Consider the following 19,860-nt stretch of genomic DNA (forward strand, 5'->3'; position numbering starts at 1 on the left):
GACAGGCAGACTGAGGCACCCAGTCTGCGGAGCCAGGAAGTGACGGAGTGGGGACCAAGGCACCCATCAACACCCAAACCCTTCAAAGTGCAGGGGAAAAGCACAAGAGACAGAAACGCTCCTAAAACTCACCCCAACGGGGCTTCAGAAAACCCCATTACCCTGTGAATCAAAAAAACAACCCATCGTGATGTCTGCTTGCTCTGAGCTCCTAGCACCATGTATTCAAGAAGTTTCTGTGAATCGCCTAATGCTCTTGTGCGGTGGTCAGAATGACTACCGAGCTAAAACAGATTAATTTTTCTAAATACGCTAAACCCTCAGCTGCTATTGTAAAGGCTGCAGCTAGTGCCACACTGCACGGTCTCGGCTGCCAGGCCTCAGGCACGGCCCCCGCCTTCTCTCCCTCCACAGGGCAGGGGGCCGGGCACCCTTGGCCTGGGGTCCCCACTCCGGAAGCTGCCGCCCATCTGACCGAGGGGACATGGCCTCCGAGAGCTGGCCGGCACACAGCTCCCTCGCCAGCCAAGTTTGCAAATGCTGAGCTAACAAAGATGGCATTATGCAGAAGCCTGGAAGCACGCTGCTGGCCTGGGAGTTCAAATGAAGTGACCACTGCCAAAAACTTTGTTTGGGTCCCCACACTCCCCCCCCCCCCGCCTTGAAATAAAAGGGCAAGGATTTGTAATTTGGGGTCTTGCCGCCACTTGAAACCCATTAAGGTGGCCACACTGCCCTGGTTCTGGCAAAACGCGGCTCCAGTTCCTCATTTCACGTTTCATTAGCGGCCGCTGGAGGAGGCGGCAGCCTCTGGGGGCTGAGAGGAATTGCAGAAATCAGGGTGGGAGCCCAAAGACAGGGTTCAACACCCAGCCCGAAGGGAGTCGGGCAGGAAAAAGACGCGTGTGCTTTGTTGTTTCTTTAATCCGCCACATAAGGGTGCCAAGGGTCAGAGCCAAAGGCAACGTCGTGAACTTGCCAGGACCTCTGGGTGGCTATCACAGGAGAGCGCTCCCCCAGCTTCTTGCAGCCCAGCTGCAGGCCTCTGCCTCCTCCTCCTCCACCACCACCCTCCCTCCCACCCCCTACACCCTCTCACCCCCTCCCCCAAAGGGTTCTGGAGGGCAGGACACTCCCTGCCTGGCAGGAACCTCGGCTCAGCACATCCAAGGAGAGCCCTCTCAAATATCACTCTGCTATTTCAAACCCACCAAGGACGCTGGACCCCTGCCACATAGCCACAAATACCTCACTCCTGCCCACACGACTCTGGGGTGCTTTCCTGCGAGACAGTCTCCCAGCCGCGGGTGCAGGGAGGGCTCAGCAGTCCTGCTGGGGGTGGCACACGGGTAAGCGAGCCAGCCCCGCTGAGCTGCAAGGGACCCCCAGGTCTGCAGGCAAGCGAGGGGAACTTGCCCAGGCCATGGGACTGACTCCACATCTCGTGTACTCTCTGGGCTCTTCACTGGTGCTCCCAGGGGGGCGTGGGGCTTGGAGCAGTGGGTCACAGACCCCCAAGGCTCAGGTGCAAAGTCTCTCATAGGAGGACACACGTGTTTCTGGAAGGCGAGGCCAGAGCTTTTATCACCTCCTCCCTGCCAAAAGCTTTGAGCCACCGTTCGCAGCCTCCCTTCCCGGGGTTCAGGCCTCACCTAGGCCAGGGACTGCGATGCACCTCCCAGGGGCTTCGGTCTGACTGCAGGGCAGTCATTTCCTCACTAAGCACGCAAGGCACCGAGCAGGCGGCGGGCACACTTCGGTTCCCCCGCAGGTACCCTCCTTCGGCTGAGCAGGGCTCCCCGTGCAGTGGAAAGCAGGGAGGTGAAGCTTCCAAGACGGGGAGTTTTTCGTCCCAGCTCTGCCACCTCCTGGTTACACGCTCTTAGGGTACGACACCTGAAGTCCAGGCCTCAGTCTCCGCAGCTGTGAAGTGGGAATGAACCCACCCAACAAGGCAGCCAGCCTGAGGCCACCACACGGCGTCTGTACAAGCGTGTCACACAAAGTACAGCAGACACAGCAAGGACCCCCACTGCACTTAAGTCCTTTTGGGGCCTCACCAACTCCACTCACTTTGTGCCACCAGAAGGAAAGCAACATTGGTGAACACAAGGAAGAAAAGGGGCCGGCGCAGTAGGTTCATCCTCCACCTGCAGCGCCAGCATCCCATAGGGGCGCCGGTTTGAGTCCCAGCTGCTCCTCTTCCAATCCAGCTCTCTGCTATGCCCTGGAAAAGCAGCAGCAGAAGGTCCAAGTGCTTGGGCCCCTGCACCCATATGGGAGACCCGGAAGAAGCTCCTGGCTCCTGGTTTCAGACTGGCCCAGCTCTGGCCATTGCGGCCATCTGGGGAGTGAACCAGCAGATGGAAGACCTCTCTGTGTCTTTCTCTCACTGTCTATAACTCTACCTCTTAAATAAATAAATAAAAATAAAAATAAAAATAAAGGAAGAAAAGGATGACTGGCAGTTGAAGAAGGCACCAGGGGCTGGCACCGGGCCACAGAGGGTTAAGCCACAGCCTACAAACCCGAATGAGAAGTTAGCCAGAAAAGTGCAGTAAGTAATGGCTGCCACGGGCCTGCGGGGCCGTGCCAGGTGGCAACATGGACTCGAGTCAGTGGCAAGCTGGCCCCCTGAGCAGCTCTCTGCCTCAGTTTCTTCCCCTGCAAGATGGGGCTAAGAGCATGCCTGCTCCCAGGGTCACTGGCAGGGTGAGTGAACTGCGGGACAGAAGCCACAGCAGTGGCCCAGCTTTGCAGAGGTGGCTGTACAGACACTGAGAGGAAGCAGCAGCCACAGCACACGGAACGTGGTCGTCACAGTCCTCAGGGCTCAGACAGGTGGGAGCGAACGTGTCCCGGGCAGGAGGCAGTCCAGGAAGGAACTACGCAGTCATCGAGCAACAAGAAATGAGGGCGCCCAAGCCCGGGGTCTGGGGACACGGACCAGAGGGACTGAGCACCAAGAGAAAGAGGGTTCCCTGTAGAAATGTTTGAAGTATTTCTTCATCTGCCATCGCTCCAACCAGATGCTACTCCAAAACCTTCATCATCCCCACGCTGTGACCCAACTCCCGGGCCAGGCCACAAAAGGGGGAGCCCCAAAACAGTGACTCACAGAACTCACTCCCCGCGACCTCATCCCCCACCCCGCAGCATCCTCCAAATGCCACTGCCAGCCCCACCCAACTCCACTGCCGATCCTCAACCGACTGCGTGCAAACTCTCCCTGCCATCACGCTGGTTCCAGAAGGCTGACCAGGCTACCACTGCCAGACGGGGTCTCTCACAATTTACCCGAGCACAAACCCGGCTACAAACCAGCAACTTCTCCGAAAGCACCCTGCAAGAGCCAGCACAGGTGGCCTCTACCCAGAGATGCGCGTGCAGCAGACCCAGCCCCCCACGCTAACCCAAAACCACTGCAGAACAACCGCTGGGGACTTGGGGTCAGCTGTCAGTAGGCTGGGTGACCACTGCTTTTTAAAGGAAATAGTTGCCAGGTAGGAAGGGCAAATCCACCAGCTGTTTTTATGACTCCTGCACCTCTGTGTCTCTTCCAGCCCTCCCATCAGCACCGGGATTTTCCCAGGAGACCACATCACAAGCAAACCGGTCACCCCCTCCTTTAGCCTCTCAAACTCTACCAGGCCAGAAGTTCTGGTCCCCGGCTTCTGTGCCAGTTGTGGAGAAGGTGCCGGGACTGGCCGGCAACCTCCACGGCGCACTCCAGGGCATTCACCTTCCCATCACGCCACGCTGCATCATTGCGCAGACTGCTCTCAAAACCGCCAAGCCTCCAACGCTCCACCCGCCGCCATCTGACCACTGTTGACACTCAGCCGGAAGGGTCCTGCTCTCCGAGGCCGTTTTCAGGGGGCTTGGCCAGGAGGATGGGGCCTAAGGGCGCTCAAGGAACCACTTCCACACCTGGCGTGTGAGCCCCACCCCCACCTGCCTCTTGCAGGAGAGCAAGACCAGAGCTCACCTGCTACGCAGGTGCACACGCTCAGCCCTCTACGTAAGCAGGAAGCAGAGGAAGTGGAAGGAGGCCGTGGAAGACCTGCAGATACTTCCTCTTCCTTCTCCCACACAGGCTGTAACACCTGTTCCTTCAGATCACGGAGTCCGACTCCCGCCCAGGTTCGGAGCCCTTTTTTTTTTTTAAGGAAGACAGACTGAGAAATGAACACGTGGCAGATACAGCTCGTAATAATTACATAACCCCTAAGAAATTCATCCACATACAAACTCACGACAGGGTAGAAAGCGGTACAGTACCAGCAAGAGAGGGCATCTGAGTATGGACTGGCTGAGGCTCTCAGCACGCACGTCTGAGTGGATGCAACACTCACACTCACACTCACCCCGATGGTGTGAGCACGCACGCTCTGGACTCTGTGAAGTCAAGCAACTCTCCAACTCCTCAACCAACCACCTTTCTACTCCAGGACTCAAGTTTCACATTTGCCACCCCAACCTCCAGGGCGATAAAGCAAAACCAACGAGGCCCAGCCCGCGCCCAGCTACCCTCCCAGGAGTCGCAGGTGTGACGACTCTCCAGGTAGGGATCTCTGTTCCTTTGCGTGACGACAACATTATGAAAGTCCGAGTTCCGGCGCTGGCAGAAGAGGAGGAGGAGGAGGAGGAGGAGGAGGAGGGCCCAGCCCGGTGGGCCACGGGGTGGTGCACAGGGAAACAGGAAGAAAGGCGGGGAGAAGAGAAAGACCACTGCCGATCAGCTGTGTACTTACTTCTGGTAGGAAAGAAGTTAGAGCTATGCAACCCCATAATTACTGCTAGGATTAAAAATCTGTTACTCACGTAATCATGAAAGGCTTTTGCTTCACTTGAATGTTCACAAGTGTCTCTCCTTTCAGGGGCTGCACAGTAGAGGTCCCAAAATACACTGCAAGTCAAAAAAATAAGATCGGGTTACTAATTATCACTTGGGTACACAACAGCAAGTGCACAATGCAACGCGCGAGCACAAGGTCCCCGAAGGCTCCATCCTACCTTCCCAGCCTTCCCAGGGCAAACTCAGCCTCCAAGACAAAACGGGTCCAACCCTTTCCGGCAAACCTGTCACTCCCAGTGCCCTCTGGGAGCTGGATGCCTCACCGCCACTTGTGGTGAGACAGGTGATCTCCTCAGCGAGGTGGGTACAACCCTGCCAGGGGTGCCCAGGTGGACCAGGCCAGGACCTGGATGAGAGGCCCTGCCTGCCTCCTTCTCTCACCCCACACCAAGATGGCTGCATGCTGTCAAAAGGCTAACTTGCCCAACCATGGTTCACAGGCACAGCAATCTGGCTGACTCTGGCAGTCACAGGAACCTTACCGGTTCTTAACCTCAGAGCCAACACCCTCACCCCACTGCACCCAGGTCCTCCCCCAAGGAAGTCTCAGGCAGGAACCACTCCTCCCCAGCCTGCCTCCAGGAACACCCTACAGTCAGCCACAAGCACCCTGGCCTCTCCCCATCAGACAGCCCTCCTCAGAGCACCTGTCCAGCTGTGTGGGGAAGGGGAGAGCAGGCCTGGCTATCACACCCCCGCTGTAGCTGTGTGTGGTCACTCCAATGCTTTGAATCAACCAGGAGATCAACCGACAAACGCACAGCACTCGCAGCATTAACAAGGAGCCTTAGGAACTCTCCAGGCCAGGAGCCCAATGCCCAGAGACAGAGCCTGCTGGCAGGGTGGAGTGGACACACTGAGGTCCAGGGCTCCCGGCCCCGCTCTAACAGCCAGCTCTGCCAGCCACCAGACAAGCATCAGACTCAAGGGGTAGGAATTACACAGCTGCCTGCCCCCCCAAGTCTGATCGGTTCCACAGCTGCAGTCATTCGCTCAGTGTCAGACCACACCAGGCGACCTCTAGCAGGACCCCAGCCTCTCAGGGCCGCCTGGGCCTGAGCCCGGCACATCAGCCTCTACCTGCTGGGGGCTGAGGCAAGAGCAGAGGAGTCTCAGGGGACCTGGCTGTAACAGGGAAATCGGGGCATTCCACCAGGGCAGAGAGAACTGCACCCGCTGGGTGAGCCCCTCCACCGGGCAGAGGATTTCCAAACTACAAATTCCCCGGCCCCTCGTAAGTAACTTCTCACAAGTCCACGTTCCTCCAAGCGCCAGGGCTCTCAGGCCCTGCCCACGCCATCCACACGCTCCCTTCCACAAGCCACGGCAGGAAACCCCATCACCCACTCCTACAGGTGGAATCCTTAAGCTACGCCAACTGCCTCCGACACCGGCAGCTCAGAGGTTGGCAGAAGTAATTAAAAACTCATTTTCTCCGCGCAAGTTCGAACAGACCCTTCATCCTCCTGCTGTTCAAAGAGCAGCAACCGGAGCTGGAGGCCAGGTAAACCTGTAAGAGCCCCTCCACACCACGCTCTGCTTTCCTGAACTCCACCGCAACACCAAAGCCACTCTGCTTCCTTATCCTTCTCAAAACGATGTCCGAGACCTCGCGATACGTCCCACCAATCACCCGGTGACACACGCAGGACAAGCCCTCCCCACAACTCAGAGCCTCCCCCCGCCCCAGCCTGCCACAAACCCAGCACTGAGACCAGACCCACACCGGCCCCAACACCTGGACAGGGGGCCCCAACGGCAAACTGCAGGCACTCTGCACCGCGGGCTCTGGGCCCGCTAAGGTTCTCAGCTCTGTGGTTTCAGGGATGCTTGGCGGGGAGGACAGGACGGTCCAGGGAGTCCGAATCAGAATTTGTAACGCAGCCTGCAGTCCTTGTTGGATCTTTCTCAGGCTGCCTGGAAAAGACTCCAGGAAGCCTTCTAAGGTTTTGAGCTCACAGGAGAAAAAGGGACAGGCCGGTTGCAGAACAACCCCGGTACCCCCTCCCCTGGGCCCCGCCCCCACCCCTCTAATTAAAGCAACATGCACAATTGACAAAAGTCCTCCCAGAACTTTTCAGAGTGCGATGGAAAAGCAAGGCGTCCCAGGCAGACGCCTCACAGGTTCTGTGGGTTCTCAACGGGATGGGAAAGAGGAAGAAAGAACTTCAGGCAGCAGCCGCTTCTGCCCCGTTCTGCTTAGCAGCCCTGGTCTGAGGGTCCAGTGGTGCCTAGCTCCCGGCAAAGCGGGGGGGCCAAGGAGCAGAGGGGCCTCCCCTCTTTGTTCCCTTGGACTCATGGCTCAGAACAAAACACACACACACACACACACACAACTATCACACAAACTTACCACCACCACGAGTGCAAAAACCCCGGCGGTTCTCCCAAAGTGATGTTTTTTTCCCATCGAATCTGCAAAGCAGAGAGCAGAGGCAGCTTAGAGAAGCCAAGAGCATGGGGCCGGGCCAAAAGGCTGTGAAGACCAACTAACAATAAATGCCAAAAGGTGATAAAAATTCAAAATGGTGGCCACAGTGGCAGCTCCCGAAAACAAAGGCTCCAGGAGAGTGGGGAGGGGGGTGTCAGGAAATTCGGCGCTGGGGGGAGGGAGCCCCACTCACCTCCGATAAGAAGGTCTGTGCAGACTTCTGTGCTCCGACGTGCAGCAAATACTCGTAGACGTATAAAGCTAACCTGCAAAGCCGGCAGAGGCAGAGAGAGACGGAAGGCGTCAGACCACACCGGGCGCTGCCTCCCGGACCTCCAGGCGGCTCCCAGCCCCGCCAGCCCCGTCCCATTGTGGCCCCCGACCGCGGGCCGGGCTGCAGGGCGCCCACGGCTCGCGGTGGCTACCCAGGGGCGCGTCCACTCCAGTCGTGGAGCCGCCAAGCAGCCCCCAAGCTGAACTTCCAAGAGGGGTGAGGGCCAGACCCCCCCTGGGTCTCTCAAAGTCGCGAGCCCCCCGACCCCACGGCCGCCGCGCTCCACAAGCTTCGGGGGTCCACGGAGACTCGGCGCGCTCTGGAGAGGGCAGCAAAGCGCCACCCTCGCCACCGCCCCCAAACAACTGTCCCCCGAGCCTAGGGCCAAGCCGGCGCCGCCGTCCCTGCCCAGCCCGGCGCCGAGGCCAAGGACGGGGAAAGGGAAGAGCGCTCCCGGCCGAACAAAGCCCCCGGCACGCACTCCTCACGCCGCGGGCGGACAAAAGGAGCCAGTGGGGCTGCAGAAGCCACGCGCCCCCCTGCCCGCGCCCGGTGGGCAAAGTGCGGCCGCCGCGGCGGGCGCCCGGGCTCTCGCGCGGGACCTCACCCACCCCTCCACGCGGCCACCAAGTGCCCCCTCCCCGGCGGCTCCCCCGCCGCCCCAGCCTCCGCCGGCTCCCAACAATGGGCGCTCCCACTCCGCCCCGCCGCGGCCTCGGGGAAGGGGCCAGGCAGGAGGCGCGGGGCCCGGGGCCCGAGGGCGCAGCAGCCCGGCCCCCGCCCGCCCACCTGCCTCGTACCGCCCGCACGCCCGCCCGCCCGCAGCCCGGCGGCGGCACAGCCGCCACTTGCAAAATAGGCTTACTTTTCCCGAGCCTGCCCGTCCGAGGGCACCGCCGAGCCTTTGCCTTTGGCAAACATGGTTTGCAGAGAAGAGGGCGCCGAGCCCCGCCGCCGCCGCCGCCGCCGCCGCCGCTACCGCTCCGGCGCTCCCGAGCTGCCCCTCGCTCCCGGCCCCCTCCCCGGCGCTCGCTCACTCGCTCGCGCTCTCCTCGCCGCGCTCCCCTCCCTCCCCCCCAGGCGCTGGCTCCGCGCTCTTTCCAGCTGTCAAAGCGTCAGCCCCGGCCGCGGCCCCATCGCCCTGGAACTCCTCCCGCGCCGGCTCGGCCTCGGGTGCCGCCGCCGCCGCCGCCGCCCGCACGGCTGCCCGCTCGCCCGCTCGCTCGCTCGCCCGCTCGCGCGCCCGCCCGCCCGGCTCCGCCTGCGCCGCCCTCTGCGCCTCCGGCACCGCTGCCGCCGCCGCCGCTGCCGCTGGTCTACTTGGAGCTCAACCGAACGTGGCTACCCGGGCGAGCGAGCGAGGCGGGCGTCAACGTCCGCGATTGATGGCCGCCCCGGCCAATCGGCGCGCGCGGGGGCGGGCCCGGCAGGGACGCCCCTGTCAGCGCCCGGCCGCGGCAGTCCCCGCTGCCCTGCTCCTGCGGGTGGACCGGGGGGTGGCCGCGGGCGCGAGCCCCTCTTCACTGCGGATGGGGGGGGGTGGCGACCCGAATCGGGATGGGAGAGCTCCAGGCCCCCAAGAAGACGGGGACCCGACCAGCACTCCCGCGGCGTGGACCGCTGGGGGTGTGGGGGGGCAGGGGGCGCTGCGGCGGCGTCCGAGGGGAGGGGGCGCAGACCCCCAAGCCCCGCGCCGCTCGCTCCCTCCCGCCACGTCCCCCTGCCTTATCTGCCCCTCTCCTCCCCCGCCGCGGCCCGCGCCAGCCCAGCCCTTATCTCGCCCTCCCCCTCGGCTGCCCGCCGCCTGGGCTCCGACCCCGACCCCCTCCCCAGACTCCGGCCCGGCCCCCCGCCCGCCCCGCCCCCGGTCCTCCCTCTCGCCCAGTCTGGCTGCCGAGCGCGGGGCGCGGGGCTGCACGCTGAGAGCTGGGCTGCTGGAGCCGGCGCCGAGGCGCGCGGCTGCTCCTTTACTAGATCATTAAAATACTTTGGAAAACCCCAAAGTGGAGCCGCGCGAAAATGGCCCTCGGCGAGCTTCGGGGAGCCGGAGGGAGGGGATTGGGGACTTAGGCTCAGAGAGGGGAAGAGTGGTTTCCCCCCAAAATTTCCAAGGCTTGCCAACCCTGGCAAGTTAGCCCCTCGGATTCTCCACGGGAAAAAGGGGGCCATTCGGGGGTGGCGGGGGGCGTCCCCTGGGCACCCCACAGCGCGAAATGCGCGCCATAGATACCCGCAAACTTCAGATAAATGGAACTAAATTGGGGAGTCGGGGGGGGGGCCTGTGAGCCAGGCGTGGGGGGAAGGGAGGCTTCCATTGTCAGTGACCCAGGTGTACAATGGGAAATTTGAGGGGACGGTGCTGGTAGAGTGACCCAGCTATTTGCTGCTGACTCTGTTCCTGTCCACGCTGAAAACACGCTGTGTGCCTCTCATTGGAGACTCTTAAAACCTGAAACCAGCGGAATAAGGGAAGGCTCCCCCATTTTCAGACTGTTTTTAGAGCGCGGTTCTCTTTAAATGTGATAAAACACTGTCGGCACTGTCTCTTTAAAAGAGTCAAGCAGAAAAAGCTGTGTAAGCGCTGATTGGCTGCCTGTTTGGATACATCTTTAGGGGAGCCTTGAAACTGTTAGCCTAGGTTGATTTTTTTTTTTTTAACTGCGCTGTTCCAATAAACAAGTAACGCCCCTCCCCCTAACATGCCTCGCACCAAACAATTAAAGGATAGGTCAGTGTCCTGGGGAAAACACGTTTCAAGTAGGAAAACTCAGAACTAGATTTCAACAAAATAAACAATAATTCCCTACTATTAAAGTTTGCTTATTTTGCTCTGTAGTAGAGAGAAAAGGGGCTTTTAAAAGAAATTCCCGGCAGCAAACGGATCTGCATAGGTTCAGGAAGGAGACTGGGTGCAGTTTTGGAATAATGCTCTCCTCCGTGTAACAGCCTCCCTGAATTAGAACACAGCCAGGCCCTGCGACCAACCGTCTGGGCTCACTCTGCTCTCCAGGGGACCCAGAGCTCAGGGGGAAGGGGCAGAGAACGCACACCCAGGGCGCTAGCCAAGGGGTGTCTGTCGGCCCCTGCTTTAAAGCCTGTTTTGTGAATGGAGGAAGCACGGAGGTTAGAAGGGAATTGAAATACAACGATAGGGGAGAGAAGGAATAATTACAGTTATTTTTCCCCTAGGCGGTTTGATTTAATAGGGCTAACTTAAGGTACCTTGGAGCCCACACTAATTAAATTGGCTTGCTCCTACCCTTCCCCTGGACTTCCTTCTATTTTTGACGGGCTAGGAATGGCCAGGGATGGCTTGTCAACAGACTGACTCACAGAAGCCTGACTCATCGTGTGTCTGCAAGGCCCACAATGATGAGCATGGGTTAGGTCCTGGCCGAAGGGAGACACTGCCCTTCCCGGGCCTAGCACACAGGCCGTGGGCCGGCTCCCTCTGGCTGGCCAGGCGCCGTCGGCAGTGGGGCTGCAGCACGAGCGTGTCTGCTCCCACATCAGTTTCCTCGTCCAGCAGCGGGCACAGGGGCCTAGGAGAGCCTTCATGCTCTTGACTGCCTGCCGCTCTGTGGTCTGCTCGCCCCACTCTGGGAGCAGTCACCCCCAGAAAAGGACCAGCACCTCCTTCCAGGGCGTGCGTGTGTGCGTGAGGAGAGGAGGGGGTGGTGTTCAGGGACCCTGTGCCCGGGGCTTTGTCCCTGTGGTCTGCTCTGTGGGGGTTTGACGCAGAAGGAGACTCCCACTGCGTTGGTGGGTTCTAGGAGGAGCTAAAATAGGCAAGTGGATGGCCCCAGCGGAGCCTGCAGGGAGGTGTCTCCCCTACCCCCTACCACCACCACCAGCTTGCCCACAAGAAGGGAGGAGCTGTTGGGTGCTCTGGAAGCCCCGAGTAGGTGTGTGGCCACTGGCACTGTGATTGGATCGGAAGGTAATTCAAACACCCCAGAACAGGATTCAAGGCCCCAGCCTCCCTTTGTCCCCTGAGCCCCCATCTCCACCTCCCACATCTGGGGCCCCTGACTTGTCTCTGCCTGCACTACCTCCTGCCCCAGCCCCCTGCCTGAACCTTTTTTCAAGGCTAACCACCCCACACCCCCCCACCCCCCCACACCCACACACACACACGCCCCAGGGCTCTCCTCCAGGAGGACCTCACTGCCTCTCTCTCTCCTGCAGCAAAACCCACCCCTCCACCCTTGGCCCTCCGGCCCGTTTTGCAGGAGCCTCCTCCGGAGCGGCTCTCCATTCTCCTGCCCGTGGTGTCGCCACTTGTTTACCGTCTGCCTCCCCCACCAGCCTGGGAGCAGGATCCGCGGTGAGTCATCCGGGCGCCAGCGCAGGTGAAAGAGATACCTGCGTGTACATTAACACTCGCTGTAGACAGCAGGAGCCCCGGGGAGCCCCAGACCAGCTCTACACCCCGTGGGGAGATAACTTGACAAAGGGCTTCGAAGGCCCGGCCCCACCCACCTGAGCTACACCTGGCACTGGAAACTGAATGGCAGGGTCTCTCTCCCTCCCTTCCTGTCCTCCTTGAAGGTCCTGGCTTTTGAACACCTACTGTGTACACCTGTGTACCCAGCACCTGGGTAATAAGCCAAAGGAAAACCCTTCCATACACCCCCACCCATGGAGCTTCTGCTGTGGTGAAACCCTCTGCCCGAGGCCCCTTCCTCTGCCTCGCCGGACCCCACCCTGGGCGGGAGCATCTCCCCCAGAGCCAAGTGTGGCCTTGGCCCTGCCTCCTGCCTGGCTGATGGGCTGGCCCACACAGCACAGGGATGTGTTTCCCCACCGTGGGAAGGTGGCTCCTGGGGTCAGGGACCCACTATTGTCTGGTGCTCAGTAGCAATAGTGAAAGTGAAGAAGGAGGGGCCAGGTGTGGAGGGACAGACCAGGAGGTTGGGGTGGGGAGGAGGTGGGAGAGGTGAATTCCAAGCTCAGGCTGGAGCGGCTGCCCCTCTTCCTGTTTGTGCTGCCTGAAACTGGGGCCACAGCAGCCCTGGGCTCCCGGAGCAGGTGTGTGGGGGCCAGGACCTGGGAAGGCAGCCGCTGAGGGAAGGGGCCTTGGGGCCAGCGAGCCCCACCCAGAAGCCTGCATTTGCCTTGTTCCCTGTCCCTGGTTGGCTGCAGCTCTGTCTCAGTGTCCCTCATAGTTGCCAAGAGGCTGGGGGCTGTTGGGGCGGAAGCTGGGCTTTCAGCCCGTCCTCCTCCTGCCCCAGCAGGCCCAGCCCTGGAAAGGCCGGGACGCCTCCGATCAGACCTCAGGCTGCTCCCCCGGGAGGCTCGGGCCCAGGCTGGCGAGCCCTGCTGTTAGCAGAAGTCTCCCCGCGAGCTCTGAGCCCTTCCATCAGAAGAAGTCAGAATCCAGCCCCCAGGGACTTGGGACAAGTGACATCCCCTCTCTGCACCTAGTGTCCTCGCTGGGCAATGAGGATGTTGATGCCAGGGCCACAGGCAGGCTGGGAGGGTGAAGGGAGGGGCTGACGGGGCCTCAGCCCCCAGTTGGCAGTCAGTCAGTGCCCGCTGAGCCCACCGTTCTGGACCCCTCTGGACGACGGACGGAGGCCTCTCACCAGGCTGCTGCAGGGCTCAGCAGAGACCAGCAAGTGGGAAAAGCTGAGTACTCCGGGTGTGACTGCCATAGCAAGGCAGCCAGAAGTGCCGGGGAAGAAGCAGGTGGATTCAAGCTGAAAATCCAGTGTTTGCAGTGACTTCCACTGGCACCTGCTTGTCCTGAGCCGTTTGTCACAGCACAGCAGGCTTCAGGCAGAGAACAGGGTTGGTTCTATCTAGAAAGCCGTTGCTACCACGCGCTCAGCCTGAGGCCTGGGGTGCGGGAAGCACCAGGGAGTACCAGGCCAGACCCTGTCCCTGTCTCTGGTGCTGCCACTCCCCGCCTTCCTCTCCAGGGTCCTGGCCTCTGAGTTTCCCCTTAGTCCTTGTGAGCTCCTCCGGGCAGTGCTCCACCTGCCCCCAACCAGGCCAGGAGGGCCCTGGCTCCCTTTCCTGCCACACCTCTGCCCAGAACCTTTTCTCCCAGGTGAGGGCTTCCCTCCTGGCCCCCTCCCCTCTTCCGGGTCACCCCCCCACACTCCCTCAGTAAGGAACTCTCCAGAGCAGCACCTGCCCCCATCCTATTCTGTTTTTCTCCATAGCAACAACGCCACCTGACATAGTATGTGTTTATTTTTTTCTTGCCTCTCTCCCTCACTGGAATTGAAGCACCCAGATGATCACAGCCCCTTTGTGGAGCTCACAGCCCAGTGGGAAAGACAGGGTTAATGCAGTAGGCTGTGTGAAAAAATGTGCCATTACCAAGGGTGCCAAATGCTAAGAACAATCTGTAGAGGATGCCTAAGAGCAAACAACAGCCCAACTCACCTGGCGGGGAAGGGGTGGTGGTCAGGGAGGGCTTCTCTGAGGAGGTGACATTTGAACTGTAAAGGGAGTGTGGGAATGTCCAGGGCCGGAGGGAGGTCTGCCAGGTGCAGTTACTCATAGCTGGTCTTCCTGTCTAGAGCAGTGCCCTGTGGTTCTGAAGACATCTCTTGCCCTGGTTTCTCGGGGGAGGTGCTGTCAGGTAACAGAGCTGGAAACAGGTTACGGTAATGACGACCAGGCTCAGACCCAGGCTGGCCACTCTGCACCTGGCCGTTCATGGCTGTTGTCAACAGAGCCAGTTGAAAAACAGAAAATATCAAGTGCTGACAAAGTTGCAGAGAGGTTGGAACACCTGCACTGCTGGCGGGAATGTCAAATCGCACAGCCTCCACCAAAACTGGGTGCTGCTTCCTCAAAACGTTCCTCTTGGATTGTCGAAGCAGCCAGTAACCCTGCTTGTAGGTGTGCACTGGCGAGATGGAAAGCAGAGGGGTGGGCGTGGTGGTGCAGTGGGCTAAGCCGCTGCGGGGGACTCCTGCATCCCACGTCAGAGTGCCAGTTCAAGTCCCAGCACCGCCACTGCCCATCCACTCCCTGCTAATGCATCCTGGGAGGCAAAACAAGATGGCTCAAGCGCTTGGGCCCTGGTCACCCATGTGGAAGACCCGACTGGACTTCCAGGCTCCTGCCTTTGCCCTGGCCTGGTCCTGACACTTTGTTTTTAAAGATTTATCTTGGGGCTGGCACTGTGGCATAGTAGGTTAAGCTTCCACCTGTCGTACCGGCATCCCATATGGGTAATGGTTCAAGTCTCAGCTGTTCCACTTCCAATCCAGCTCCCTGCCAATGGCCTGGGAAAACAGTGGAGGATGGCCCAAGTCCTTGGGCCCCTGTACCCACGTGGGAGACCCAGGGGAAGCTCCTGGCTTCTGGCTTCAGATCGGCCCAGCCCCAGCCATTGCAGCTGTTTGGGGAGTGAACCAGCGGATGGAAGACCTCCCTCTCTCTGCTTATCCCTCTTTCTCGGTCGCTCTGCCTCTCAAATAAATAAGTAAATTTTTTAGATGGAAGGAGATACAGAGAAAGAAAGCTCTTGCATCTGCTGATTCATTCTCCAAACAGCCACAACGCCTAGGGCTGGGCCGAAAGCAAGAGCCCAGAACTCCATCTGGGTCTCCCACCTGGGTATCAGGGGCCCAAGCACTTGGGCCATCGTCCCCTGCTTTCCCAGGTGCATTAGCAGGGAGCTGGATCAGAGGTAGAGCAGGGGCTGATGCTGTGGCATCGTGGGCTAAGCCTTTGCCTGCAGAGCCAGCATCCCACATGGGTACCAGTTCTAGTCCCGGCCGCTTCTCTTCCAACTGGGATTTGGGGAATAAACCAGCGGATGGAAGACCTTTTTGTCTCTCAAATACATAAAGTCGAAGAAGGAGAAGGAGAAGGAGGAGAAGAAGAAGGAGAAGAAGAAGGAGAAAGAAGAAGAAGAAGAAGAAGAAGAGCAACCAGGACTCGAATCAGCGCTCCCGTGGAGATGCCAACATCACGGCTGGCAGCCTGACCTGCTGTGCCACGACACCGTTTGGCCCTTTTTGGTTGTTGTTTGATTGATTGATTGATTGACTTCAAAAGCAGAGCAACAGAGAGAGGGAGAGACAGAGAGAGAGTCCTTCCATTGACTGATTCACTCCCCCGGTGGCTGTAACATTGGGCTGGGCCGGGCCAAAGCCAGAAGCCTGGAACTCCACCCTCATCTCCCACATGGATGGCAGGGGCCCAGGCACTTGGGTCATCATCTGCTGCTTTCCCAGGCACTGTAGCAGGGAGCTGGATCAGAAGCAAAGTAGTCGGGACTCTAAAACACACTCAAGATGGGAGACGCTGGCATCCTAAGAAGTGGCTTAACCTGCTGCACCATGACACAGGCCCCCAATCCTGGCTGGTGCAGGCATTTGGGAAGTAATCAACAGGAAGAAAATTCTGCCTCTCACTCTCTCTCTCTCTCCCTCTTGCTTTCCCTCTGCCTTTCAAATGGATGAAAATAAGCAAAATAAACTTAAAAAAAAAAGAAGCAAAAGCAGGGTCTTGAAGATATATTTGGGTTCCACGTTCATATCAGCATTATTCCCAGCAGCCAAGAGATGGAAACAACCCAAGCACCCGCGGACAAATGGATGGTTAGACAGAACGTGGCGTACACTATTCAGCCTTGAAAAAGGAATGCGGTTCTGATGCCTGCTACAGCATGGGTGACCCTTGGAGCCACCTCGTGAAATAACCAGGCCAGGCACAAAAGGCAACTACTGTGTGGTTCCACCCATGTGACATCCACCAGGCACTCAACTTCAGAGAGGCAGGAAGAATGGTGGTTGTGGGGCTGATGCTGTGGCTCACTTGGTTAATCCTCCGCCTGCGGCACCGGCATCCCATATGGGCGCCAGGTTCTAGTCCCAGTTGCTCCTCTTCCAGTCCAGCTCTCTGCTGTGGCCCAGGAAGGGCCCACATGGGAGACCGGAAGGAAGCACCTGGCTCCTAGCTTCTGATCAGTGCAGCGCCGGCTGTAGCGGCCATTTGGGGGGTGAACCAATGGAAGGAAGACCTTTCTCTCTGTCTCTCTCTCTCTCTCACTGTCTATAACTCTACTTGTCAAAAAAAAAAAATGTGTTTGCCAGGGGTGGTGGGAGAGGGAGTGGGAGTCTGAGGGCAGAGGGCAGAGCTTGCGTTTGGCAAGACGGAAGAGTTGCAGACAGGGGTGGGACAGTCACACACCAGTGTGACTGCCCCGCATGTCCCTGAACTTCACATTTAGTGCCGGCATCCCATATGGGCACCAATTCGAGTCCCAGCTGCTCCACTTCCAATCCACCTCTCTGCTTTGGCCTGGGAAAGCAGTGGAAGATGGCCCAAGTGTTCGGGCCCCTGCACCAGTGTGGGAGACCCAGAAGGAGCTCTGGCTCCTGGCTTCAGATTAGTGTAGCTCTAACTGTTGCAGCCAGTTGGGAAGTGAACCAGCGCATGGAAGACCTCTCTCTCTCTCTCTCTTTCTCTGTAACTCTGCCTTTCAAATACATAAATAATTTTTTAAATGACTACAATGGTGACGTTCATGTTACATATCTCTTACCACAGGTTTTTTTTTTTTTTTTTTTTTTTTTTTTTTTTTTTTTTTTTTTTATGGAAAAGAAATGCAACCAAGTGTTATTAGGCCGAGTGAAAGGTGTTCAGTGTGGGGCGTTGTATTGTGGGCATTTGGTGCAGTGGCGAAGACACCGCTTGGTACCTGTCCGTCCTGCAGGGGATGGGAGTGCTGGGTTTGAACCCTGGCTCTGCTTCCAGTCCAGCTTTCTGCTAATGCAGTAGGTGGTGGCTCAAGTAGCTGGTCCTTGCCACCATGTGGGAGACCTGGACTGAGTTCCTGGCTCCGGGCTTTGGCCAGCACACAGGCGTGACCTAGCACACAGGAGCTGTCTCTGCTTATCTGTCTCTGTCTCTCTGCCTCTCAAACAAATAAACCACAGGGGCTGGCACTGTGGTGCTGTGGCCTCTGCCTGGGGTGCCAGCATCCCATAGGGGCGCCGGTTCTAGTCCCAGCTGCTCCTCTTCCGATCCAGCTCTCTGCTGTGGCCTGGGAAAGCAGTAGAGATGGCCCAAGTGTTTGGGCCCCTGCACCCGCATGGGAGACCCAAAAGAAGCTCCCGGCTCCTGGCTTCAGATCGGCCCAGCTCCAGCTGTTGCGGCCAACTGGGGAGTGAACCAGAAGATTGAAGACCTTTCTCGCTGTCTCTCCCTCTCACTGTCTTTAACCCTACCTCTCAAATAAATAAAATCTTTAAAAATAAATAAATACACAAATAATTTTTAAAAACCTCTGTGGTGGCTTCCAGTTCATACAAGATGAAGCCAATTTTGTCACAAGAAAATTCAAGGCCCTTCATGGGCCTCTGCCCCCCTCTGCAGCAGGGGACTGTCCTGGATGCAGGGTGTGTGTGTGTGTGTGTGCAAGAGGTCCGTGTGCCCTGCCCCCACCCTCCCGCCCTGCACAGGTGGAGAACCGCCTTCTCACTTCGCAGCACCTCTGGGCACTCACCTCCCAGGGCAGGGCTGGCCCAAGGAATGGACTCAGAGTATGGGAGGGTGCTGGCAGGCGGCAGCGGTGGTGACGGGACCCCAGGCCAGGAGAAAGACGTGCACAGAGGCATGGGGGAGCCCACAGGTCAAGGCTCCATGGCCAGGTGGGGTGGTGTGTGGGCCCCAGAGGGCATGGTGAGGGGTGAGGCTGGTGAGGCTGGTGAGGCCGTCGAGAGCTGCTGGCCGCCTCTACGTGACTGCTGTGGGCTTGGAGGCCAGCTGAGGGGAGCAAGGGCTGTCCTGATCTCTGTGCTGCCCAGGACCTGGCTGCCACCCGTGTGGATAAAGGAAAGCTCCGCGTTTCATGGCAAAGTCTGACAGAATCAGGGGCTGGCCTGTGGCGCAGTGGGTTAAGCCACCGCCTGTGATGCCAGCATTCCATCCAAGCACCAGTGTCTGTCCTGGCTGCTCTACTTCCAATCCGGCTCCCTGCTAATGTGCCTGGGAAACCAGCAGAGAATGGCCTGAGTGGGAGACCCAGATGGAGTTCCAGGCTCCTGGCTTCAGCCTGGCCCAGCCCTGGCCATTGCAGCCATGTGGGGAGCGAACCAGCAGATGGAAGATCTGTCCCTCCATCTCTCCTTCTCTCTCTATAACTCTGCCGTTCTAATTAATTAATTAATTAAAAGAAGCCTGGCAGAATCATCCTAACCCGGGGATGAATGTTCTGGAGATAGCAAGGTTTTCTCCTCGTCTTCTGTTCCCAGACACTGTGCAGGGCGGGGCTGCGGGGTTGGCACAGGCTGCCCAGTGGAGGGGGGTGTCCCTGCCGAGCCCCATGCTCAAAGCTGCCGCTGTGGGCGGGGCTGGGAGGACCCCAGGGCCCCACTGCCGGAGCAGCAGAGCGGCGTGCCAGGCAGCAGCCCTCGCACCCCAGCTATCTGGGGCACCCAGAGCAGAGCTCGCAAGCACATTCTCTGATTCGATTGCCGTTTCCACGGAAACAGACATCGATGACTGTCAAAGTCCCGGCTTTCAAACACAGGTCTCCTCCGAAACTTACTCTCAGGTGATTCACAGACAGCACCACTGTGGGGCCGCACACGCCGTGGAGCCCATCCCCGGTGCCCAGTTCTGTGCTCTGCCCTTTATCCAGCGCTGATCCCAGCCCGTTAGCTGGGGCCTCCGGTTACCCAGGTGACAGAATCTGAGTCCACAAATGCTTGTTGAGCACCTCGGATCCTGCCCGCTCAGGGCAAGGAAGCCCAGAACAACAGATCTGGGGAGTGGTGGTGGTAGGGAGTCTGGGGGGACTTGACCCTGGCACAGCCTAAACCTGGTGTCCCTGGAACCTAAGACACGTCCTGGTCTTTGAGGGTCCTGTCTCAAAGGACTTTGGAACCACCCAGGATCACTCATGCGCTGGTCCAGAGTTGGTGCACAGCCAAGAGCTTCTCCCAGCCATGTCCACAGGACTCTGCTTCTGTCTCCAGAACGCTGGGGCCCAGGCCCTGCAGTCGCTGTTCTCTCTGCGCCGGCATCCCTGTCTAACGCTGCATCTTGGCTCATCTCTGGCTCTGGCTGTCTCCATGCAGCCCCGCTCAGTCTTTCTCTCTGGTCTCTACTCCCCCATTAGGCAGACCCAGGAGGGCAGAGACTGTTTCTTATCCACGGTTGCACCCCAATGCCAGGATGGCACCCGGCACACACTAGGTGCTCCACAGGCCTTTGTTAAGTGAATCCTCTTTGTCCATTTCTCTCCCCCCATCCTGTTTCCTGGATCTTTTCACTTCTGCTGCTTTCTCTGCTTTTCTTTCTTTGTCTCCTATGTCTTTT

At 58.9% G+C, this 19,860-nt stretch overlaps 1 protein-coding gene across 2 annotated transcripts in view; it reads right to left on the reverse strand.

Annotated features, from left to right (window-relative positions):
- SSBP3 (single stranded DNA binding protein 3) overlaps nucleotides 1–8,539 on the reverse strand; it is a 149,609-nt gene extending 141,070 nt beyond the window's left edge. Inside the window, exons 1-4 of one of the 2 annotated variants that reach the window (XM_062191392.1) lie at nucleotides 8,429–8,539; nucleotides 7,483–7,555; nucleotides 7,212–7,273; nucleotides 4,825–4,909 (exon numbers count right to left, since the gene is read on the reverse strand). In XM_062191392.1, the coding sequence (XP_062047376.1) occupies nucleotides 4,825–4,909; nucleotides 7,212–7,273; nucleotides 7,483–7,555; nucleotides 8,429–8,484 (276 nt within the window). In that variant the 5' untranslated portion in view covers nucleotides 8,485–8,539. The remainder of the gene's footprint in view (nucleotides 1–4,824; nucleotides 4,910–7,211; nucleotides 7,274–7,482; nucleotides 7,556–8,428) is intronic. The other variant, XM_062191393.1, reaches the window with a different exon arrangement.
- Between the last annotated feature and the right edge of the window lie 11,321 nt (nucleotides 8,540–19,860).

This window comes from Lepus europaeus, chromosome 5, assembly GCF_033115175.1.
Source record: "Lepus europaeus isolate LE1 chromosome 5, mLepTim1.pri, whole genome shotgun sequence".
Classification (NCBI taxonomy): domain Eukaryota; kingdom Metazoa; phylum Chordata; class Mammalia; order Lagomorpha; family Leporidae; genus Lepus; species Lepus europaeus.